Source organism: Brassica napus, unplaced genomic scaffold, assembly GCF_020379485.1.
Source record: "Brassica napus cultivar Da-Ae unplaced genomic scaffold, Da-Ae ScsIHWf_556;HRSCAF=834, whole genome shotgun sequence".
NCBI classification, from domain to species: Eukaryota; Viridiplantae; Streptophyta; class Magnoliopsida; order Brassicales; family Brassicaceae; genus Brassica; species Brassica napus.
The window spans coordinates 29,880-55,221 of NW_026016618.1; the positions used below are offsets into that span (position 1 = coordinate 29,880).

The 25,342-nt window shown below is 37.0% G+C and overlaps 2 protein-coding genes and 2 pseudogenes across 2 annotated transcripts; all 4 read left to right on the plus strand.

The window, feature by feature from the left end:
- The first annotated feature begins 4,542 nt into the window (after window positions 1-4,542).
- Window positions 4,543-9,989, plus strand: LOC106417488 (annotated as a pseudogene).
- Window positions 9,990-13,880: 3,891 nt separating this feature from the next.
- Window positions 13,881-20,132, plus strand: LOC125604455 (40S ribosomal protein S16-3). The gene is made up of 4 exons (XM_048774838.1): window positions 13,881-16,385; window positions 16,639-17,743; window positions 17,823-18,119; window positions 18,212-20,132. Exon 1 carries the CDS (start codon window positions 14,016-14,018, stop codon window positions 14,454-14,456), a length of 441 nt encoding a protein of 146 aa, XP_048630795.1. The 5' UTR covers window positions 13,881-14,015; the 3' UTR covers window positions 14,457-16,385; window positions 16,639-17,743; window positions 17,823-18,119; window positions 18,212-20,132.
- LOC125604454 lies at window positions 15,882-16,631 on the plus strand (annotated as a pseudogene).
- On the plus strand, window positions 16,655-19,372 carry LOC106418289 (disease resistance-like protein DSC2). The gene is made up of 5 exons (XM_048774837.1): window positions 16,655-17,135; window positions 17,221-17,337; window positions 17,541-17,743; window positions 17,823-18,119; window positions 18,212-19,372. The coding sequence occupies exons 1-5, from the start codon at window positions 16,655-16,657 to the stop codon at window positions 19,370-19,372; spliced, it is 2,259 nt and encodes a 752-aa protein (XP_048630794.1).
- Window positions 20,133-25,342: the final 5,210 nt, after the last annotated feature.

Sequence of the window (25,342 nt, forward strand, 5' to 3'; positions counted from 1 at the left end):
ACTGTTATTGAAGGATTCATTTCGCCAGGACGTATTCAAAAATATTTGCCTAAAATGAAGTGAGGATCAGTTTACAAACTCGACAACTTCCTACGTGCTGTAAATTCCGAGCTCGTGGATTCTCGGTGGAAGGTACGTGTGTTTTTGCGTTAAGGTATTTGTATTCCTTTAAAGACCTAAAAATATGTTAAAAAGTTTTGGATTCCTGCTGTCAACTTCTGACTTTAGAACTGAAGCAGACCCACTGATATGTAGTGTTCTTAGAGTAAGGAACTTCGAGATTCGAGTTTGATTCTGTCTCGAATGAGATAATACATATTCTATCTAATTTGATGAAATTTCAAAATTGTTTTTTTTTTTTGGTCTTGGACAGTCGTAGGAAGAAAGGGATGAATCTACCGTGACTGTTAATTGAGATACTACAAGTTACAATTGTGAGTAAAAATGTGGTTGCCTACTTTGAGCTCAGGCTCAATTGAGGGAGTGAAGAGAAGAGGGGAGATGCCGTTACACAGGTTCATCTCAATGTCTATGATATAACACATGTGAACAACTACCTCGGTTGGTCTGGCATAATTCCATTCTGGAATATACAGTATGTTTATTCTCTTTCTCTTCATAACTCTTCTCTCTTATATAACTTTGTTATTTGATGAAAACCATTTTTATGAGTCTGTATATCATGGACCGTTTTTATTTATTTAGAGTTTTAACACTGTTTATCAACTTCATAGGAGCTCATGATCTTAAATTAAATTATTCAGGGGAGGAATCCACTTGAAAGCCAAATTTATTTAGTTGGTTTGTCGTTGTTAGCTGAAACGAAGAATCAAAGCCGTCACTTGGGTAGGTCTTTGTTTCTGATATCTATGATCATTTGTATTCGTAGCTACGTTGATGGAATGAGTGATTAGAGAATGCTTTGTTTTCTTTAACCCTTCAAGTCTCTAAATAGGCCGAAGTTTCCCATGCATCAAGATAAGAGATTAAATCAAAGATCAATTTTTTTTTGTATATATATATTGCTTTCCATCCTGTCTGAATGAAATAAAGAAAGAATAATATGTATAACCTATTCTATTTCCATCTTCGTTTCTTCACAGGATCTGGTGATGCCCATTACTGTTTCATTAGATTCTGAATTTTGGTATGTTTGAGTCAGAGAACGAAGCCAAGAAAGAAGTTTTCACGAAGTATCGAGTCCAGTGGAGTGGAGTTCTTGATACTCTCACCAAAGGTGTAGTTTCTTTTTCTGTATTCCACCATTACTTAACCTTTTGCGACAGTTATGTTTTTTGAAACACGATATGTTCTGAATAATAACTTGATTTATGCCAACACAGTGGTGGTCTTCAATGTAGTTATTGTTGCTTTGTATGAGCTTTATGACAAGCCTCCTTTGCTTTTTAAGTTTTGGAAAAGAATTTTGTTTATAACCATAATAAATTATGTTCTGAGAGAATACTATAATGTAGTGAAATCATCTTCAAACCCAGTTTTTCTGAACCAAGTGATACATTTTCTGAACCAAATCCTAATATGAATTAGGTCAACGGATATAATTTAATCATGTTCTTTAGAAAGTAGTTGAGAATTTTGCTTAGGTCTTGAAATAAGATTACTGTTCTTAAAGGTTTCTGTAAAATCTTGCCTTGCTACTATATGATCCTTTGGTTTTAGTTGTTGAAAATTTCACGTCTCGAGAATTTTGGTTAAGATCCTCCTTTGGTTTTCCTTCAGATTCATTCAGCAAATGCTCGGAGGTTCTTCAGTCCCTGATTATGAGAAGCTTCAAGTGGATAAGTTTTATTTTCAAATAAAGTACAATGAGTGTCTGCGTAAAACATCAGGAAATGTTAAGAAACGTTTCGCTTCCTTAATCCCTTCATTGCTTCCCAACATATTCTTAAATTTGTTATTGGATTCCAGAAACGTTGAGAGAGGTCTTGCTTCCCTAGACATATTTATTCTGAATTGCATTTTGTTTCTCTCTACGCATTTAAGAATGAAAAATAAAAAAATGACTTATTCCCAGTCTAAAGGCATGACAACATTATTCATTTGCTCTATTTCATCAATCTTAAATAGGCAATGTTTCATTTTTGAGTTTTTATGTGGTTCAGGCTACTGATCAATAAGAATAACATGTCTCCAGAATTTTCATTGGCGTTTTTCTATTTTTCCTTTCTTCCAGGTTTAGATTAGTTTTCAGTGATATATTGATTTGTACACTACTTTTTCTTACAGTGAGTTAGCAAATGGTTGCTTCAAAGTTGAAAAAGCTTATTTGTTAAACCATCATGCAAATTATATTAGACCAAAATTAACTATAATAATTAAACATGATAAAAAACTGTGAAAAACGTTTAAACAATGATAAAAATCACTAAAAACAAATAATTACTTTAAACTTAAAATATAAGACACCACTATATAATAATATTGTATTTTCATATTTTAATCCATGCTGCTGTTATAAACTACTATATTTTTTTCCGTTCAAGTGTTATAAACTACTATTTTTTCCAGTTCAGTAGAAAACCATTATACGTATTAGTAAAAGTAGTCACATATAAAATTGGTATATAACATTCGATTTCAAAGTGGACGTTAACCTAGAACAATACTTGGAAGTTCGTTATCACAAATTTCTTCAAATAAAGGTCTTCACAAAACCACGTAAAATAATGTTAACCAAAATAGCCGGCGAGTCTTCTCTTTTTTTTTTTTGAACACAAACACTTATATTAAATAAACCTCTCAAGAAAGTTATCTTGGGGAGGAATCACCATTACATAGAGCAGTTTTTGCTAGAAGGTCTGCTTCAGAGTTCAAGGATCTAGGAATAAAAGACAGAAAAAAATTCAAATTGCGAGGATAACATTTCGATGTCCCGGATGATTCCGTAGAGTTCTACCGGTGGTGACTTCGAAGAGGTTGCTCTAACGAGCAGTTGGCAGTCTGAGTAAATACAGACTCTGTTGAAACCGGACGACAGGGCTTGGGTAAGAGCCAGGCGTACGGCGAGAGCTGACTTAGATAACATATCTGCACATCTATTTCCAGTCTTTTTTAATGTCTAAATTCAATTTCTTCAGAGCAGTTATTCCACAAAGAGATCGTATAAGATATTGTTTTGATATTCAGATTTGTTTCTTGACTGTTAAGAAAATTGATAACTATAAAAATGTCTCCTTCGAATATGATATATCTATAACCGAGTCCCCAACATGAGACAAGTTTGTTTAACAAGTAAATAATTTCATTTTTCTTATATTATATAATAAATATATATTATTTACTGATAATAAAAATATAATTATTCATCTATCACAAATATCTATGCAAATATGTGAATCAAGTACAACAATCAAACAACATAATGATTTCCACAAAGAAAATTTTAAAAATATATTTATGTTATTTAGTCTTATTTTATATTCTTTAAATAATGTAATACAATATTATACATTATTTTTTTAGAATTGAGAAATACCTATAATATCTTATCCGCGGTTAAAAAATCTAGTAGAACATAAAGCTCTACCGATCAAAGCTGGTAGAGGAAGATGAGAATAAATACGGGGCATTTACCAAGCTTGTAACGCAAGGAACAGGTTGTGTAGCGACAAGAGCTGAAACGATTTTAAAGTTGCTCAAGGACTCGGTACTTGTTGAAGAGAGATAAAGGGTATGAAGGAACAACCAAAATAAGGTCTTTTTGATACATAAAAAAATAGTTGTTTTTAATACATATATACTGATCCAGTTTTTGATTGCAAGAGAATGAAAAACATAAGAAACCCTTGCAACGATAGAGTTGAACTCTTCGATGGATTTGTTCACTTTTGGTTGAGCTTGGCATCAAAATAAAGGGTCCTCCTGTGATATATTGTGGCAATGTTGGTGCAACTTATCTATGTGCAAACCCAATTTTTTATTCGCGAATGAAACATCTCGCACTAGATTATCACTTCATCAGAAACCAGGTAACTGCTGGAGCCCTCCGTGTTGCTCATGTCTCATCTAAAGACCAGCTCGCCGACGCCTTGATTAAGCCGTTAGCCCGAGCTCCTTTCATCCAAGTATCATCCAAGATTGGTGTTGCAAAGGCACTTCCATCTTGAGGGGGCGTATTAAAGAAAGAAGATCATATATATAACTACCGTATATTCTTTCTATACTTGTGTATCAATCATCTTGATCTCCTCCTATAATCTCTCTTGTACGATGTATAAATATGTGTATACTCTGATCAATAGAAATCATCTTTCATATCACATAGATTATGGATTGGAGGTGCACCTAAAGACTAACGTAAATATTTCATAAAAAAAAGTAATATCTGAAAATGAGCACAAAATAAAAATCCCAGTGAACCCACCAGAAATCTTAAATAAACTAGCCAACCATATCACGACCAAACTAAAGTGGTCTGAATCAATCTTCATGGACAAGGACTTTTGGTGGCAAAATCAATCGGGCCTCCAGATATCAAGTAATGGGCCAAGCCCAGATTCCAAGCATAGAAAGAGTACAGCACAATCTTCCCCGTCCGTCAGTGAATCTAAAGTGAACTTAGCGGGAGTCTCGCCGGAAACGATTTGTAGACGAACACTTCCACGATTTACCGGAAACCCTCTGCCCTCCAAAATCCAATTAAGTGCATCTAATCTCTAATTTATCAAAGCTTTAGGGTCTGTCAAACTTAATAATCTCTAATTCATGGCTGCTTCTTCTTCTTCTTCTCTCACGTGGACGCATGATGTCTTCCCGAGCTTCTGTGGAGGAGACGTGCGCAAAGGCTTTCTTAGTCACCTTCTGAAAGAGCTCGAAAGCAAAGGAATCAAACTTTCATCGATGACGGGATCGATCGAGGCAAACCTATCGGTCCCGAGCTCGTAAAAGCGATCAGAGAATCAAGGATTGCCACTGTCTTGCTCTCCCGTAACTACGCTTCTTCGAGATGGTGTTTGGATGAGTTGGTGGAGATCATGGAGTGGAGAGAAAAGGATCAACAAAAAAAAGTGATAACCATTTTCTACGGAGTGGATCCATCTGATGTGAGGAAGCAGACGGGAGATTTCGGAAAGGGATTTGACAGAACCTGTGTGGGAAAAGAAGAAAAGATGAAGAAGGAATGGAGACGAGCTTTGGTGGATGTAGCCAATATAGCTGGTTACGACTCTAGCAGATGGTTCGTCCACTTGTACTCTCACTAGACTTATTATCTGTACCTACTTCTGATGATGTCTGTTTTTTTTTTGTTAGGCACAGTGAAGCTGATTTGATCAACAAAATTGCTTTAGATCTTATGGATGAGTTGGGTTTTACACCATCAAAAGATTTTGATGACTTTGTTGGCATGGAAGCTCGTATCAAGGAGATAATGTCGTTGTTGAGCAAACATTCAGATGCTAAAGTTAAGTTCCTAGGGATCGTGGGTCCTACTGGGATTGGTAAGACGAGCACTGCCAGAGCTTTGTACGACCGGTTCTCTCGTGACTTTGAGTTCAGCACGTTTATTGAGGATATCAAGGGAAGTAAAGAGATGCCTTCTCTCGGTGGCTCCCATCATAAGTATCAGTTGGATTGTCAGAAAGAGTTACTGTCTCGGCTTTTCAACCAAAAGGATAGTAAGGTTGGTCACTTGGGAGTGGCTGCATGATGTCTTCCCGAGCTTCTGTGGAGGCGACGTGCGCAAAGGCTTTCTTAGTCACTTACTGGAAAAGCTCGAAAGCAAAGGAATCAGGCCTTTTATTGATAATAACATTGAGCGAGGCCAGTCTATCGCTCCCGAGCTCGTCCAAGCGATCAAAGAATCAAGGGTTGCTGTTGTCTTGCTATCCCCTAACTACGCTTCTTCCAGATGGTGTTTGGATGAATTGGTGGAAATCATGAAGTGCAGAGAAAGGGATCAACAAACAGTGATAACTATTTTCTACCAAGTGGATCCATCTGATGTTAGGAAGCAGACCGGAGCTTTCGGAGAGGCCTTTAACAAAACCTCTGAGGAAAGAACAGAAGGTGTGAAGGAGGCTTGGAAGAAAGCTTTGGTGGATGTCGGCAATATAGCTGGTTATGACTCTAGCAGATGGTTCGTTCACTTTTACTCTCACTAGACTTATTATCTGTATACCTACTTCTCATGATGTCTGTTTTTTAATGGATATTGTTAGGGAAACTGAAGCTAAGATGATCAACGAAATTGCCGAAGAACTTATGAAAGTGTTGGGGCTTACACGATCAAAAGATTTTGATGACTTTGTTGGCATGGAAGCTCGTATCACGGAGATAAAGTGCTTGTTGAGCCAACAATCTGATGCTAAAGTTAAGTTCCTAGGGATCGTGGGTCCTGCTGGGATTGGTAAGACGAGCACTGCCAGAGCTTTGTTCGACCGGTTCTCTCGTGATTTTGAGTTCAGCACGTTTATTGAAGATATCAGAGGAAGTAAAGAGATGCCTTCTCTCGGTAGCTCCCATCATAAGTATCAGCTAGATTGGCAGAATGAGTTACTGTCTCGGCTTTTCAACCAAACGGATAGTAAGGTTGGTCACTTGGGAGTGGCTGAACAAAGGCTGAGAGGCAAAAAAGTGTTGATTGTTCTTGATGAAATGGATTGCTTGTTGAAACTAGAGGCAATGGCAAAAAAGGCTGATTGGTTTGGTCCCGGTAGTGTTATTATCATTACAACCGAAGATAGAAACCTTCTCAAGGCACAAGGCATCAAATGTATTTACGATATAAAACTTCCAGACGAAGTTGAGGCCTTTCAGATCTTCTGCCAATATGCTTTCGGTCAAAAGTCTATAGATTATGGTCCTAGCATTATCAGAGATTTGCATACCCGATTCTTTTTTGATTTTCAGTTCAGAGCTTTTATTGAGTATGTCAGTGGAAGTAATGAGATGACTTCTCTCGGTGACTCCGATTATTGTAAATTTCAGTCGGCTTATCAGAAAACTCAATACGTTGATTTTTATGAGTTTGCTTGGGGAATTACTGGACTTGCTGGTCGTCTCCCTCTGGCCCTGAGAGTGTTAGGATCGTCTCTACGAGGAAAATCCAGGGACGAGTGGATAAGTGCAGTACCAAGGCTCAAGTCTAGCCTTGACAAAGGAATTGAATCAATTCTAATATTTGGCTACAACGGCTTAAGTGATGATAAAGACAGAGCTCTTTTTCTGTATATTGCATGTCTCTTTGTTGGTTTCACGGTTGATCGCGTTAAACGTTTTCTTGAAGATTGTGATTTGGATGTCGACCATGGGCTTCAGAACTTAGAGCAGAAAAGTCTCATATCCACAGAAAACGGATACGTAAGGATGCACAAATTACTGCAACAAATGGGGAGAGATATTGTCAAGAAAAAGACGAAGGAAATTGGAAAGCGACAGTTCTTGATGGATACGAAGGATATTTCTGAATTACTTGAAGATGAAGATACTGTAAGTTTCTCTCTAGTCTTCTGTCTCCTTGGTTTTCTTAAGCTGACAGAATGGGGAGAGGTGGATATCCAAATAAGTAAAAGAATGGGGAGAGGTGGATATCTAAATAACTTTTTTTTGAATAATCTATTCTAGGGTACTAGAAAAATTCTGGGCATTAAGTTAGAAGAATGGGGAGAGGTGGATATCCAAATAAGTAAAAGTGCCTTCCAAGGGATGAAGAATCTACAGTTTCTAAGTGTCTACTCTGATAACGTGCGCATACCCGAAGAAGGCCTCAGCTGTCTTCCCGACAAACTCAGACTTCTAGAGTGGCATAACTATCCATTGACATTTTTGCCTTCCAAGTTCTCTTGCAAGTTTCTTGTCGAACTTATCATGACACGCAGCCAATTTGAGAAGCTTTGGGATGGAATCAAAGTAAAAATAATCTGCACTTTTTTTTTGTATTCTACTGCGTGAGAAACAGGATTGGTCATTTCTCTAAAGCTTATCTTTCTTTCTTTTTGTATAGCCTCTCCAACGCCTCAAGCGGATGGTTTTGAGCGGGTTTCCGTATCTGAAAGAGATTCCAGATCTCACAAATGCAACGAGTCTCAAGGAACTAGATCTCTCAAAGTCCATAAGTTTGTTAGAGCTCACAAGCACTATTGGCAATGCCACTAAGCTTAAAAGGTGCATACTTAGCCGTTGCTTTCTTTTGAAGGAGCTCCCCTCTTCTATGAGTAGGTTAATCAATCTCGAGGAATTGGATCTATCTTATTGCATAGGTTTGAAAGAACTCACTGGTTGCTTGAATCTGGAAAAACTCAGTGGTTTCTCGAGTTTGAAAAAAGTCAATCTTAGCGAGACTCTGATCAAGAAGTTCCCAGATGTTCCTGGCAGCATTGAAGAGTTGATGTTGTGCAAGACAAGGATAGAGGAAATTCCTCCATGGATTAAGAATCTGTCTCATCTGCGCAGACTAGTTATGTATGGATGCGAGGAGCTGAAAAAGATATCCCAGAATGTTTCTAAGTTGAAGAATCTTGAGTTTCTTGGTCTGTGTAACAGTGGCAAAAGTGAGTATAGTAAAAGTGAATTAAATGAAGATTGTCCTGACTTATTTAAAGCAGTAATCGTGTGGGAAGGCCCTGACTCGAAGCGCAGTTGGACATTACTATCAGACTTAGAGGCTCACTACATTTTACCGAGATGTCTACCCGCGAAGAAGGCGCGATCATTAAGTTTAAGTAGTTATGGTCTCAACACTATTCCAGATTGCATCACACGTCTGTCGGGGCTCATTAAGCTTGACGTCAAAGGATTCAGATTGCTCGAAGCACTTCCACCGCTTCCAGACTCCCTTCTCTCTATAGATGCAAATGGCTGTTCTCACTTGAAGAGAATAGACTCTTCTTTCCAAAATCCAAATAGTCGCCTAAACTTTGCTGGCTGCCTCAGCTTGAATCAAAATGCGAAAGAGCTCATCTACACATCAGACTGCAAATATGCACTCTTACCGGGTGAAGAAGTGCCTGCACACTTCCCTCACCAAGCTGACTCAGGTTCCCTGACAATCAGTCTGACTCCAAGACCTCTTCCTTCATCCTTGAGATTCAAAGCTTGCATCTTGCTGTCAAGAGGCAAGATTAATTTCAAGGATGATGAAGAGGGTTTGTCTTGTCAAGTCATGGGTAAACAGAATGGCCTCACTATCCAATATGGATCACATCAGCACCATATGCAATATGGATATGGCGGATATGCAGACCATTATAATTATTCAAAAAAAAAGGAAGACCATCTGTATATATTTGAAGATTCTTTCTGTCTAAACCAGGATTGCCCTGAAGCCGGAGAAGCGACTTTGACCGAGCTTGTGTTTGAGTTCATAATCGGTTGTGAATCCTGGGAGGTGAAAGCCTGTGGTGTACAACTTTTGGAGGACGGAGAAGAATCTGGAAGTGATGAGGATGAAGAGGACGAAGCTGGTGGTGATGATAATGATGAGGTTGAGGAGACTACAAAGGATGATGTAGATAAAACTCAGGAAGGAGAAGAATCTGATGATGATATAGAGATAAAGAGCAAGAAACAAATGAGGTTCAGTGATACAACCTGTGGTGTACAAATTTTGGAGGACGAAGAAGAATCTGGAAGTGATGAGGATGAAGAGGACGAAGTTGGTGATATTGAAGATGATGGCGTTGAGGAGGATATACAGGATGATGTAGATAAAACTCAAGAAGGAGAAGAATGTAGACGTGATGATGATGCAGAGACAATAAGCAAGAAACGAGTGAGGTTCAGTGATACAACCAGATTTTATCTCGTTTCCAGAAGAGTTACTGTTAAGCTGGTTTGTTTTATCTTGATTATGATCATTGCATGGTTTGTTTTATTCTGATTTTGTATCATCGCAAGGTTTTTTTTTCGAGTAATGAGTGTGATGTTGTGAGACTTTAGATTATTATTTTCAGTTTTTATGCGTATTTGGGTTTACGTGTAACGATGTTTACCTGTTTGCTATAAGAGAGTTTTAAATCTTTTGTACTCAACTATCTCTTTGTCCTGAGATGCATGGCGTTCGCTGGTTGGATCAAATATCAATGGTGAGGTCAATATAATTTTCATTTGCAACTTGATGATGTGGCTAAGATGTAATCATTGATCAAACATCTGAAACCAGTGATCTTGTCTGTAAATATTGGGTGCAAGTTTATAGTTTAATACATCCATCCCAACCTGACATCGTTTGAACATTTCAAGTGTCTGTATTTGTAGCTTTAGCCTTTAGTGTAGGCTTTTTCTATTAAGGATCAATCATATCGTGCATTGATCCGCTGCCGATGCAATCGTATCACACACTAATCTCAGCATCTTCTTCTATATGTAAAATAAGTATATTCTAATTAACTACAATACCCTAGGCTCCTCTCTGTATATATTATCATTCTCTGTAATGTAAACCTTTCGTTCAGTCAATAAACTATAATATTTGATGTCGATTAGACTGTCACTCGCAGACTCTATGATGTAGCTTAACATAATTTTCAGGCTTTTGGTGATGTTGTTTATGTATAAGCACCAGATGCAACAAACCTTATTAGTTCTTCGTAACTAACATTATTAGTTCTTCGTAACTAACATTATTAAATCATGAAGCATATAAAGCCCAAGGTCACAGACGAAATTAACAAGGACCTCACCAGACCTGTCACAGAAAATGAACTCTTCCAAGCTATCCGACAGATGGACAGGGAGAAAGCTCCAGGCCCCGATGGACTAAACCCAGGCTTCTTCAAAGATCATTGGAAGACAATAAAAACAGGTGCTCTAAATTTTGCTAAAGCTTTTTTTGAACATGAAATCTTAGACGATGAAATGAATCAAACCCATATATGTCTCATACCAAAAACAGAGTCCCCTACAACCCCAAAAGACTTTAGACCAATCAGCTTATGCAATGTTGCATATAAGTTGATCTCTAAAGTCCTAGCAGATCGTCTAAAACCCTGGCTGCACCTAATAATTTCAGAAAACCAAACTGCTTTCATCCCTAATAGACTTATCACGGATAATATCCTAATTGCCCATGAACTCCTCCACTCTTTGAACACAAAAAAGCTCAAACAACCTTTCATGGCTTTAAAACTAGATATAAGTAAAGCTTTTGACAAGGTCAAATGGAACTACATAAATGAAGTAATGGAAAGACTAGGATTTAATGAGAAATGGCGTAGATGGATAATGAAATGTATAAGCTCTGCCTCATATTCAATTCTCTTAAATGGCAATCCTGTTGGAAAAATAATACCAAACAGAGGAATAAGGCATGGCGACCCCATTTCCCCTTACCTTTACTTATTACGTACTGAAGGGTTTTCTTCTATTATTCAAAATAGTATTCAAATAGGAAAAATTCATGGCTTCAAAGCAAGTAGAACGGGTCCTGCAATCTCTCATTTACTTTTCGCTGATGATTCCCTCTTGTTTTGTAAAGCATAAGAAGGAGAATGCAGGGAACTAATGCAAATCTTGCAAATCTATGAAAACGCTTCAGGTCAGGCTGTTAACTTCAGTAAATCAGCTATTATGTTTGGTAAAGGCCTAGATAGGGATAATAGAAGAAAGCTAAGTGAATGTACAGGAATTAATAAGACAACTGGTTTTGGTAGATATCTAGGTCTCCCTGAATTCATAGGCAGAAATAAGTTTAACGCCTTCGATTTCATTAATCAGAAGCTAGAGAAAAAGATAAGCAGTTGGTACACTAAATTTTTATCTCCTGCAGGAAAAGAAGTTCTTCTGAAAGCCGTTGCAACAGCCATTCCAGCATATATTATGTCTTGTTTCCTCTTGCCCAAAAGAGTACTAAATCAAATGACAAAAGCCATGAGAAAATTCTGGTGGTCAAGCGCCAAAGACAAACAGGGGATACCTTGGATAGCTTGGAGCACAATTGCAGACTCTAAAAGCTTGGGTGGACTAGGTATAAGAGATTTAACGGATTTCAACATAGCTCTTGTTGCAAAACAGAGCTGGAGAATACTTCAGAACCCAAATTCACTGCTTAGTAAAGTCTACAAGTCAAAATAGTTTCAAAAGACGAGTCTCCTCCAGGCGAAACCAAAATCAAATGGCAGCCACGCATGGAAAAGCATACTAAAAGGTAATGAACTTCTAAAATCAGGGATAAAATGGAATATTGGAGGAGGAGAGCAAACTTATATGTGGATTGATAATTGGCTCCCTACAAATCCGCCTAGACCACCAAAGGGTTTAACCAATCATATAGATATGAAGGCAAAAGTTAATGAATTTCTTAACCCTCAAACAATGTGGTGGAATATTGATAAACTAAACTCTTTTGTAGATCCAGAAGACGTAGAGATCATCAAGACCATACGACCGTCAATCACAGGAGCTAGTGAGATGGTCAATATTCAGCCAAATCAGGTTACAAACTTTTGCGTAACACAAATGTACAAGGCATTATACCTAACATCTTGAGTGAGGCCTGTAGTAGAATTTGGAAGCTAGATACTCCCCCAAAGATCAAACATTTCTGGTGGAAAGTAGCTCATAACTCAATCTCAACTGCAGAGAACTTGCGCAAAAGAAAGATAGTGGCAGATAGCACATGTCAGCTATGCGGTGAACATCAGGAGACAACAAACCATCTAATCTTCCAATGCAGAGTCAGTAAGGAAATATGAAGCATGACACCATCCATCCAAATATCAGGTGATAACTTATTAAGTAACTCATTGATAGAAAACGTAAGCATGTTGCTTACCCTCAATAACAACCAACGAAAGGAAGCAAGTATTTTCCCTTTCATAGGTTGGAGGATTTGGAAAATGAGAAACGATTTAATCTTTAATGGGAAAAGAAAACCCATCCCTGATGTTATAAATCAAGCCCTAGTAGACTATACTGTCTGGAAAAATACATCAGAGGAGAATGAGTTACAAGATGTGCCACCTGAAAGTTCTAATACTTTGGCATTGGAAAAATATGATAGTATTGATGATATAATTACACAGACTAATACTTTGTCCTGTTTTGTAGATGGTTCATGGACGTCACCAACGGACAATGCTGGCATTGGTTGGGCTCTATTTAACACTGATGGAAGAATTATATTAAAAGGAAAAGCTGCAATAGAGCCAGTCAACTCCCCACTAGATGCAGAATGGCTGTAGTTCAAATGAGGAAGCTAGGATATCACATAGTCACCTTTTATGGAGATTCCTCTGAAATCTATGACACTTTGTCTAATTCTCATCAAGCTTCACCCAGCAGCATCAAAGGAAATCACTGCCCAACTTACATGAAAGATATTGCCAATCTGGCAAAAGAGAGTAACTACAGCTTTGGCTTTCAAAAAGTCAAAAGAACTTGTAATGGTGTAGCAGATAAATTAGCTAAAGAGGGTAGGATTACAAACTCAAGTTATGTTGTAAGATGGAAAAACAATGTGTAATATTTTATATTGTATAATAAAAAGTATGCCGTCAAAAAAAAAATTATTCGTTAAAAGCCAAGTGCATCTAATCTCTAATTCATCAAAGGTTTAGTCTTTTCCTGTTCCTGGCTTTTCTTGGGGTCTGTCAAAAGATAAATCTTTCTAAACTGAATTCGGCATACTAAACTCCAAACCCGTTTGAAATGGGACGTTTGATAAACGGAAACTTGGATCGAAGCTAAACTTGTTTTCTCAATCTCAAAATATGGACTGAACAGAACACTTACGTTAACGGGAATCAAAGCCACTTGTTAAACATGCTTTGTCTTTGTGTTTCCACGACTCAGTAAACTTTTCTAAGATGCAAACAGAAGCCAAAAGCCTAACCTTGTCTGTGTGCAAAAGCGTGTCTCAAAGTCATGAAAATATGAACGAGTATATTTGTTTTTGGAATTTGAGCGGATCTCTTCGATTTTTTTTTTGAAAATGGAACACCTCCATTTTCTATGTAATCGCGAATGAAATATGCATTAAACTCGTTTCTGTGTAGAATCTAAAGTTTATGCGTGTTAGGTTTTAGCGGCAGACAAAAGAGCAGAATCACCCCCTAACCATGGCGACCAAACCAGCTGCTGAATCTGTGCAATGCTTCGGAAGGAAGAAGACAGCGGTGGCTGTCACTCACTGCAAACGCGGATGCGGTCAGATCAAGCTCAACGGTTGCCCTATCGAGCTCTTCAACCCCGAGATCCTCCGATTCAAGATCTTCGAGCCGGTCCTTCTCCTCGGGAAGCACCGTTTCGCTGGCGTGGACATGAGGATTCGCGTCAATGGCGGTGGTCACACTTCCCAGGTCTACGCCATCCGTCAGAGTATCGCTAAGGCGCTTGTGGCGTTTTACCAGAAGTACGTGGATGAGCAGTCGAAGAAGGAGGTGAAGGATATCTTGATTAGGTATGATAGGACTCTGCTCGTGGCGGATCCGAGGAGGTGCGAGCCGAAGAAGTTTGGTGGTCGTGGTGCTCGTTCTCGTTTCCAGAAGAGTTACCGTTAAGAGCTTGGTTTTGGTTTTGTTTCGATCTTTGCAAGGTTTGTTTCATTTTTGGGAGTGATGAGAATGATGGAGTTGTGAGACTTTTTAGATTATCATTTTCAGTTATTATGCTTTATTTGGATTATGTTTGACGATGTTTACCTCTTTGCTATCAGAAAAAGTTTTCATATTTACTTCTCTTGTCCTGAAATCCATGGCAATTGGCATTGTTTGATCACTGATTAGGTTAGTTACTTATAATCTGCATTTCCGCTAGAAATGCTTGGGCTTGTTGTTGAGTTCTTAGATGTTTGTGGCTTGTTGATATGACTAAGATGGAATAATTGATCGGACATCTGAAACCGGTGACCTTTGTCTGTAAGAATAGAATTTGAGGGCTAGTTTATATGTCCACCCCTGGTTGAACATTTCAAGTTTCTTCATTTGCTGTCAAGTAGAGAACTTTTGGTCTCAGATTCTGTGACGTAGCGCTTCCATGACCTCTTACTTTCAGAACCAAATTTGCCATCGTCCAAATTGGTTTGTTGGGGGGGGCGCATACTTGCCATCATCCCCGCTTTACGGGAAAGGAACTCACAAATTTCTTCAAATAAAGCTCTTCACAAAACCACGTAAAATAATGTTAACCAAAATAGCCGGCGAGTCTTCTCAAAACTCGTTTATAGTTCTGATTCCACTAATCAAAATATCCAAACTGGTTAGTTGGTCCAAGCGGGTATGACGCGGCGAATCTATACAAAAGGGAATAGCCGTTTCTTGGGTTTAACGTCTCTTTCTCAGGTTTGGGGTGTTCGAGTATTCACGTATTGAAATATGTTATGAAATCGTGTCTTTATTGATACAATATAATGAGTATATATACAATATATGAGATCCTAAGTTAGCTAGGTAAAGATACAATATAGATAAGGCTAAATCATATATATTATTAGGAATAGGAAATCTTCATGCCTATCCCTTTGCCCTCCAAAAGTTTGTCGGAGCTCACGAACACTTCCACGATTTATCGGAAACCCTCTGCCCTCCAAAATCCAAGTGCATCTCATTTCTAATTCATCAAAGCTTTTGTATTTCTCTGTGCGTCTCTTTTCTTGGGGTCTGTCAAACGTAATCTATCTTCCCAGCCAACCAGTGGAATCTCTCACTGTTCAAAATCGCGGATAAGCCTATCCAAAACCTTGAACCAGAAAATTTGTTTACAATTCAACGAGAAATAAGAAAAAAGGGAGGGAGCAGTTCATAATTAATGGGAAGTTGAAGGATTACCTAAATTTATTAATAGTTAGCATCAATGAATTTTCCATGAATCTCCTCTCAACTTGAATCTTCCTCTCCATTTGTACATGTCATTGTTGTTATTTCTCTCTTTTCTCGAAATCATTATTGTGATCCTGCTCTTCAGTTACTTGTGTGCTCTCCCTATTCATGGCTTCTTCTCTCACTTGGAAGCATGATATCTTCCCGAGCTTCTGTGGAGGAGACGTGCGCAAAAAAATTCTCAGTCGCTTACTGGAAAAGCTCAGAAGCAATGGAATCAGTCCTTTCATTGATAACGACATTCAGCGAGGCCAGTCTATCGGTCCGGAGCTCAAACAAGCGATCAGAGAATCAAGGGTTGCTGTTTGTTGTCTTGCTATCCAGTAACTAGGCTTCTTCAAGCTGGTGTTTGGATGAGTTAGTGGAAATCATGAAGGGAAGGAAAAAGGAGCCAGATGAGTTGGAGGAAATCAAGGAGGGCAGAGAAAGGGTTCAACAAACATTGATAACTATTTTCTACGAAGTGGAGCCATCTGATGTTAGGAACCAGACCGGAGTTTTCGGAGAGGCCTTTGCCAAAACCTGTGATGGAATACCAGAAGATGTGAAGCAGGCATGGAGGCAAGCTTTGAAAGCTGTCGCAAATATAGCTGGCTATCACTCTCGCATCTGGTTCGTTCACTTTCACTCCCACTTCCACTTGCGTATTTTAATTGTAGTTACTAGTTAAGAATTATGGAAAAGAATAGAGTTACGAGTTATGAAAAGCTCTCATTACAGTCATTATTCATATAATATGGTTGTTGTGAGAAATATACTCCTGTCTTGTGTAATATTTAATACTCATTGTATGATCTTGTCATCTTGATACTAGAAGCTACGTTTCTTGTTGACTGTTTTAATGGATCGCCTCTGTCTTTGTTAGGGACAATGAAGCTAAGATGATCGACAAAATTTTTGGACATCTTATGAAAGTGTTGGTGTTTACACCATCAAAAGATTTTGATGACTTTGTTGGCATGGAAGCTCGTATCAAGGAGATAAAGCTGTTGTTGAGCCAACAATCCGATGATGACGTTAAGATCATAGGGATCGTGGGTCCTGCTGGGATTGGTAAAACGAGCGCTGCCAGAGTTTTGTACAACCGGTTCTCTCTTGATTTTGAGTTCAGCACGTTTATTGAGGATATCAGGGGGAGTAGTGAGATGCCTTCTCTCGGTGGCTCCCATCATAAGTATCAGTTGGATTACCAGAAAGAATTACTGTATAGGATTTTCAACCAAAAGGATATTAAGGTTGATCACTTGGGACTGGCTAAGCAAAGGCTAAGAGACAAAAGAGTGTTGATTGTTCTTGATGAAGTGGATTGCTTGTTGAAACTAGAGGCAATGGCAAACAAGCCTGATTGGTTTGGTCCCGGAAGTATGATTATCATTACAACCGAAGATAGAATTAAACCTTCTCAAACAACAAATGATCAAATGTATTTACGATATGAAACTTCCAGGTATAGTTGAGGCATTTGAGATCTTCTGCCAATATGCTTTTCGTCAAAAAACTCCAGATGCTGGTTTTTATGGGCTTGCTTGGGAAGTTACTGAACTTGCTGGTCGTCTTCCTCTAGGTCTGAAAGTCTTGGGATCGTATCCAGGGACGAGTGGAAAAATGCGATACCAAGGCTCAAGTCTAGCCTTGACAAAGGAATTGAATCAATTCTAATGTTTTGGCTACAACAGCTTAAATGATGATAAAGATAAAACTCTTTTTCTGTATATTGCATGTTTCTTTTTGGTTTTGAGGTTGATAGCGTTAAACGTTGTCTTGAAGATTGTGATTTGGATGTGGACCATGGGCTTCATAACTTAGAGCAGAAAAGTCTCATATCCATTGAATACGGATATTTAGAGATGCATAGATTACTGCAACAAATGGGTAGAGATATTGTGAAGAAAATGACGGAGGAGATTGGAAAGCGACAGTTCTTGACGGATACAAAGGATATTTCTGATTTACTTGAAGATGAAGATACTGTAAGTTTTCTTTGTTTAAATCTTAAGTCCTCTGTTTCCTTGGTTTTCACAAGCTGAAATTTTGAATAATCTATTGTAGGGTACTACTGGAAACAAAGTTATAGGCTTAAAGCTAAAACTGTTCATGTCATGGATAGAGAAGGATCTCAGAATAAGTAAAAGTGCCTTCAAAGGGATGAAGAATCTCCAGTTTCTAGTAATCGACTCTAGGAACGTGCGCATACCCAAAGACCTCAGCTGTCTTCCCAACAAACTCAGATTTCTAGAGTGGCATAACTATCCATTGACTTTTTTGCCTTGCAAGTTTTCTGGCAAGTTTCTTGTCGAACTGATCATGACAGACAGCAAACTTAAGAAGCTTTGGGATGGAATCAAAGTAAAAATAGTCTGCACTTTTTTTATACTGTATTGCGTGTAAAGCACGATTAGTCTTTTCTCTAAAGCTTATCTCTCTTTTTTTTTGTATAGCCTCTCCTACGTCTCAAGCGGATGGTTTTGAGGGGGTCTCGGTGTCTGAAAGAGATTCCGGATCTCTCAGATGCGACGAGTCTCGAGGAACTAGATCTCGATGATTGCCAAGGTTTGTTAGAGCTCCCAAGCACGATTGGCAATGCCACTAAGCTTAAAAGGTGCATACTTAGCCGTTGCTTTCTTTTGAAGAAGCTCCCCTCTTCTATGGGTAGGTTAATCAATCTCGAGGAACTAGATCTCGACGAGTGCGAAAGCTTGTTAAAGCTCACAAGCACTATTGGCAATGCCACTAAGCTTAAAAGGTGCATACTTAGCGGCTGCGTTCTTTTGAAGAAGCTCCCCTCTTCTATGGGTAGATTAATCAATCTCGAGGAATTGGATCTCATACAGAGCACGGGTTTGAAAGAACTCAGTGGTTTCTCGAGTCTGGAAAAACTCAGTGGTTGCTCGAGTTTGAAAACACTCAATCTGAGCTGGACTGGAATATGGGAAGTGCCGTCACCAATCAGATTTAATTGGTCTTGTCTTAATAAATTGGATATGTCTGGGCGTAGAAACCTCAAGGAGTTCCCAAATGTTCCTGACAGCATTGTAGAGTTGGTGTTGTGCAAGACAAGTATCGAGGAAATTCCTCCATGGATTGAGAATCTGTCTCGTCTGCGCAAACTAATCATGTATGGATGCGAGAAGCTGAGAAAGATATCTCGGAACGTTTCTAAGTTAGAGAATCTTGAGTTTCTTGGTCTACGTAACAGTGGCGAAAGTGAGGATGATGATGTGGGTGTAAATGAAGATCATCCTGACATATTTGAAGCAGTATTCAAGTGGGGGGACCCTCACTTGAAGCGCGGTTGGACATTACTATCAGACTTAGAGGTTGACTACATTTTATCGAGATGTCTACCCGCGAAGGCGCTATCATTATGTTTAAGGAGTTACGGTATCTACGCTATTCCAGATTGCATCAGAAGCCTCTCGGGACTCATTAAGCTTGACGTCAAAGGATTCAGAGTGCTCGAAGCACTTCCACCCCTTCCAGATTCCCTTCTATGTAGATGCAGAAGACTGTGTAGAATTGAAGAGAATAAAATCTTCTTTTCAAAATTCCAATATTTGCCTAAACTTTGCCGGCTGCCTCAGCCTGAATCAAAACGCTAAAGAGCTCATCCACACATCAGACTGCAAATATGCGCTCCTACCGGGTGAAGAATTGCCTGGACACTTCCCTCACCAAGCTGGCTTCAGGTTCCCTAACGATCAATATGACACCAAGACCTCTTCCTTCATCCTTGAAATTCAAAGCTTGTGTCTTGCTGTCAACATTCGATAGTTTCGAAGATGACACTCTACTGATGGGTGGTGTTGTTTGTCGTATCATGGGTAAACAGAATGGCCTCACTGTCCAATATGGATCAAACTAGCACCATCTGCCATGGCGAGTTATCAGATTTGAAGATCATCTGTATATATTTGAAGATTCTTTCTGTCTAAAAGAGGATTGCCCTGAAGCCGGAGAAGCCACTTTGAGCGAGCTTGTGTTTGAGTTCCTAGTCCATGGCAACATCTGGACGGTGAAAGGCTGCGGTGTACAACTTTTGTTCCCTGGTTCTAGGATTGACGAAAATGCAGTTGATAATGTTGTTGATGATGATGGGAACGAAGTTGAAAGTGATATAAAGGATGATGCAGATAAAACTCAAGAAGGAGAAGAATCTAGACATGATGATGACGCAGAGACAAGAAGCAAGAAACGAATGAGGTTCAGCCCTTCTGTAGGTATATGAGATTGTCATGCTGTTATTTACTTTTCATAAACATATGAAGATGAATGATTGTAGGTTTTGTAAAGGAAAGATTTCTGGATTGAAAGTTCTTGTTGTTCCTGATTATGTTGATAAAATAAAACAACTTGGTGTCATAGTGAAGCGATTACAGTGGTTTGGTTCTGGAAGCTCATTGTGACCACTGAAAACAATCAGATATCGAGAGCTAGTGGAATCAAGATTATATACGGGTTGGGTTTTACATCTACAACTGAATCTCTTCGTATTCTTTTTTTTTTTGAGAAATTTCTAAAAAACATTTTATCACGAATATAGACCTTAAAAATAAAAATGATCAAATGAATGAGTTAATTATATATTGTTTTTAATTTTATAAATTATAAATACAAATGTTTTTCTAAAAGCTTCGTATGAAAGCATTGGCCAGAGAGCATTTGGAGAGCGTTATCATTTGGTAAATGTTTTTTTAAATGATTTTCTAACAATTGTTGATTGGATAATGTAGAATCATACAATATTAAAAGGCAAATATAAGCCATGGAGAGGGTGTCCACGTAGGATAGGAAAATCAACCAATCAGAGAGCCCGAAGTTGCCACGTCATCTCATCTATTTTTTCGTAAAAAATGAAAAAACAATGCAAAGGAAAAGATCGAACCTGAGTTAGTATGACATAAATATAGGACAGTTACCACTAAGCCATTGAAACTTTCTTGGACACATATACAAGAATCACTAAGAAACAGTATGCTGCCGAAGCTGTATGTTTTTGCTAAACTGTTCAATATGATGATTGGTAGAGTAGTATGAATATGTTATTTAAAATTAACTAGAGCTTGATCCGCGCACCTGCGCGGGTGTTTGTTTTTTTTCTTTTTTATAAATAAATATTGAGTAATTTTTAAACAATTGTTTAATATGATATTTCTAAACAAAACAATTTTATAGTTTATATCGAGTGTTTTTTTTTTATCTTTTAAACCATCAATTGTATCATCGATATTTTAGAATATGACCAGTATATCCACACAAAAGTAATTTTATTTTTTTATGGATCAAAATTTAATGATAATTTATAATAAAATTGTTGTATATATCATTTAATATATACGGTGGTGTTATATATTTTATACTTTTCAACATTTATCATACTAAATTTACAGTGGACTATTATTTATATGAAAATATATATAACATAATATATTTATATATTAATCTATATATTATGTAAATGATTCTGTTAATGTGACTTTTATTTTAGTTATTACTTATAATAATAAAAATATAATTATATAGGAAAAAAGTAGCTTGATTAATATGGAATCAATTATTGTGTATATATGGAATTAATAAAATAATTACCATATAATGTATGTATTTAATTAAGAAATGTATATATGGAATTAATTATTTCCAAACACACATATATATACTAAATAAGAAAAGACAAAAAAGCTAGGTTTATTAATTATTGTTGCCATAATTTTTTTATTAGAATTTTATTTTGGAAATTCATTAATTAAAGAGGAAAAAACATAGAATCGTAAAAGGTAAGTTATTAATAACTTCAGTGGCATACCTTTGTAAATAAATAGTAAATCTTAGGGTTATTTTTTATTTGTACTCCTATTTTAATAAGATAGATATAAAAATTAGAATATAATATATAATATATTTATTTTTAATGAATATATTTTTAATATATATATATATATATATATTAAAATATAAAATTAAAAAGATATATAATTAATTTATTTTATTTAATAATTTAAAAATTATCTTTATATCGAACAATATTATTTTAAAATAAATTTTATAATTGAAATATCTATTTTTAAAAATAGTATTTAACATTTAAAATAAATTATTTTAATTGTGAAATATTTTTATGGATATAAAGATAATTTTATGATATTAATAAATAAAATAAATGAATTAATTATATATTGTCTTTATTTTTATAAATTATAAATACAAATATTTTTCTAAAAGCTTCGTATGAAAGCATTGGCCAGAGAGCATTTGGAGAGCGTTATCATTTGGTAAATGTTTTTCTAAATGATTTTCTAACAATTGTTGATTGGATAATGTAGAATCATCACAATACTAAAAGCAAGATATCCTTTGATATTAAGCTATCCACGTCACTAAAAATATTCCTCTAATCACAACATTTCATTTCGACACGTCAGACGGGATTTTGGGCTTACGTCTGGGCTTCAAGTTAATCTATTATTTAGAGTGGGTTTACGTGTGGGCTTCATTTGCATTACGTCTGGGCTTTATTTTTCATACGCCGAAATCTAAAAAATTGAAAGGAACCCGACGACGGAAGTCACGAGGATCTACCTCCTACCACTTCGTCTTCTCCGCTTGAAACCATAGCGACTGCTTTCGTATCAGCTCCCTCTTTTCTTCGTCTTCTACACAATCAATACTCCACTTAACTTCGATCAATCAATTTCTTCATTATGATTTCGTTTCAGCTCCCTCTTCTCCTGCTTCTTTATATACTCAACTTCTTTCTTTGTACAAACCTAAACCCTAGAACCGCTCTAATCTCAATCCATGGCGACGAAACCAAATGGAAAGTCCCCTGTCTCATCCGCTTCTGATGAAGAAGTCATGTTCTTCAGAGATATTTCTCTAGGTACCCACGAAACTCAGCTGCGCTTCCGTCTGATCCACTTCTGGGAGGCTTGGAACCCCGACGCTTATTGGCCTGGAGATGCTCCTCATCGACGAAAAGGTTATATGAAATCTTCAATTTTTTTACCTTTAGTTCCAATCTTCAATTTTCTAAAAAAATTTTGGTTTTTAGTTCCCACTTATATAATAAAAAACATTGTTAGTTCCCACTTACATGAAATCTTCGTAATCTATCTGTTTAGATTTTTGATGAATATAAACGAGTTTAAGATTACTACCACCAATGATCTGTTTGCTCTGTTTAAAAAAATGGATGAAAATAAACGTGTTTAGAACTTTGACCACCACTGAGGTGTTTGTTTTCTTGCTTTATCTCTATCTACTTCATCGCTTATCACTTTTTCGTTTGCATATAAAACATTGTTAGTTCCCACTTATTTAGCTCATCGACGAACAGGTACACGAAATCTCCAAAACGTAGTTATTTAGTTCCCACTTATTTACTTCAAACCGTTCCTCACTTATTTATTTTGGTTTTGCTTATATTATTCTTCGCAGGGAACTGTTATTGAAGGATTCATTTCGCCAGGACGTATTCAAAAATATTTGCCTAAAATGAAGTGAGGATCAGTTTACAAACTCGACAACTTCCTACGTGCTGTAAATTCCGAGCTCGTGGATTCTCGGTGGAAGGGTACGTGTGTTTTTGCGTTAAGGTATTTGTATTCCTTTAAAGACCTAAAAATATGTTAAAAAGTTTTGGATTCCTGCTGTCAACTTCTGACTTTAGAACTGAAGCAGACCCACTGATATGTAGTGTTCTTAGAGTAAGGAACTTCGAGATTCGAGTTTGATTCTGTCTCGAATGAGATAATACATATTCTATCTAATTTGATGAAATTTCAAAATTGTTTTTTTTTTTTTGGTCTTGGACAGTCGTAGGAAGAAAGGGATGAATCTACCGTGACTGTTAATTGAGATACTACAAGTTACAATTGTGAGTAAAAATGTGGTTGCCTACTTTGAGCTCAGGCTCAATTGAGGGAGTGAAGAGAAGAGGGGAGATGCCGTTACACAGGTTCATCTCAATGTCTATGATATAACACATGTGAACAACTACCTCGGTTGGTCTGGCATAATTCCATTCTGGAATATACAGTATGTTTATTCTCTTTCTCTTCATAACTCTTCTCTCTTATATAACTTTGTTATTTGATGAAAACCATTTTTATGAGTCTGTATATCATGGACCGTTTTTATTTATTTAGAGTTTTAACACTGTTTATCAACTTCATAGGAGCTCATGATCTTAAATTAAATTATTCAGGGGAGGAATCCACTTGAAAGCCAAATTTATTTAGTTGGTTTGTCGTTGTTAGCTGAAACGAAGAATCAAAGCCGTCACTTGGGTAGGTCTTTGTTTCTGATATCTATGATCATTTGTATTCGTAGCTACGTTGATGGAATGAGTGATTAGAGAATGCTTTGTTTTCTTTAACCCTTCAAGTCTCTAAATAGGCCGAAGTTTCCCATGCATCAAGATAAGAGATTAAATCAAAGATCAAATTTTTTTTGGTATATATATATTGCTTTCCATCCTGTCTGAATGAAATAAAGAAAGAATAATATGTATAACCTATTCTATTTCCATCTTCGTTTCTTCACAGGATCTGGTGATGCCCATTACTGTTTCATTAGATTCTGAATTTTGGTATGTTTGAGTCAGAGAACGAAGCCAAGAAAGAAGTTTTCACGAAGTATCGAGTCCAGTGGAGTGGAGTTCTTGATATTCTCACCAAAGGTGTAGTTTCTTTTTCTGTATTCCACCATTACTTAACCTTTTGCGACAGTTATGTTTTTTTAAACACGATATGTTCTGAATAATAACTTGATTTATGCCAACACAGTGGTGGTCTTCAATGTAGTTATTGTTGCTTTGTATGAGCTTTATGACAAGCCTCCTTTGCTTTTTAAGTTTTGGAAAAGAATTTTGTTTATAACCATAATAAATTATGTTCTGAGAGAATACTATAATGTAGTGAAATCATCTTCAAACCCAGTTTTTCTGAACCAAGTGATACATTTTCTGAACCAAATCCTAATATGAATTAGGTCAACGGATATAATTTAATCATGTTCTTTAGAAAGTAGTTGAGAATTTTGCTTAGGTCTTGAAATAAGATTACTGTTCTTAAAGGTTTCTGTAAAATCTTGCCTTGCTACTATATGATCCTTTGGTTTTAGTTGTTGAAAATTTCACGTCTCGAGAATTTTGGTTAAGATCCTCCTTTGGTTTTCCTTCAGATTCATTCAGCAAATGCTCGGAGGTTCTTCAGTCCCTGATTATGAGAAGCTTCAAGTGGATAAGTTTTATTTTCAAATAAAGTACAATGAGTGTCTGCGTAAAACATCAGGAAATGTTAAGAAACGTTTCGCTTCCTTAATCCCTTCATTGCTTCCCAACATATTCTTAAATTTGTTATTGGATTCCAGAAACGTTGAGAGAGGTCTTGCTTCCCTAGACATATTTATTCTGAATTGCATTTTGTTTCTCTCTACGCATTTAAGAATGAAAAATAAAAAAATGACTTATTCCCAGTCTAAAGGCATGACAACATTATTCATTTGCTCTATTTCATCAATCTTAAATAGGCAATGTTTCATTTTTGAGTTTTTATGTGGTTCAGGCTACT

Coding starts and splice junctions, on each gene's coding strand:
- LOC125604455 (XM_048774838.1), top strand. CDS start 14,016: ATGGCGACCAAACCAGCTGCTGAATCTGTGCAATGCTTCGGAAGGAAG.
- LOC106418289 (XM_048774837.1), top strand. CDS start 16,655: ATGATCGACAAAATTTTTGGACATCTTATGAAAGTGTTGGTGTTTACA. Junction 17,338..17,540: donor TGCTGGTCGTCTTCCTCTAG/GTCTGAAAGTCT, acceptor GTTGTCTTGAAG/ATTGTGATTTGGATGTGGAC. Junction 17,744..17,822: donor TACTTGAAGATGAAGATACT/GTAAGTTTTCTT, acceptor AATCTATTGTAG/GGTACTACTGGAAACAAAGT.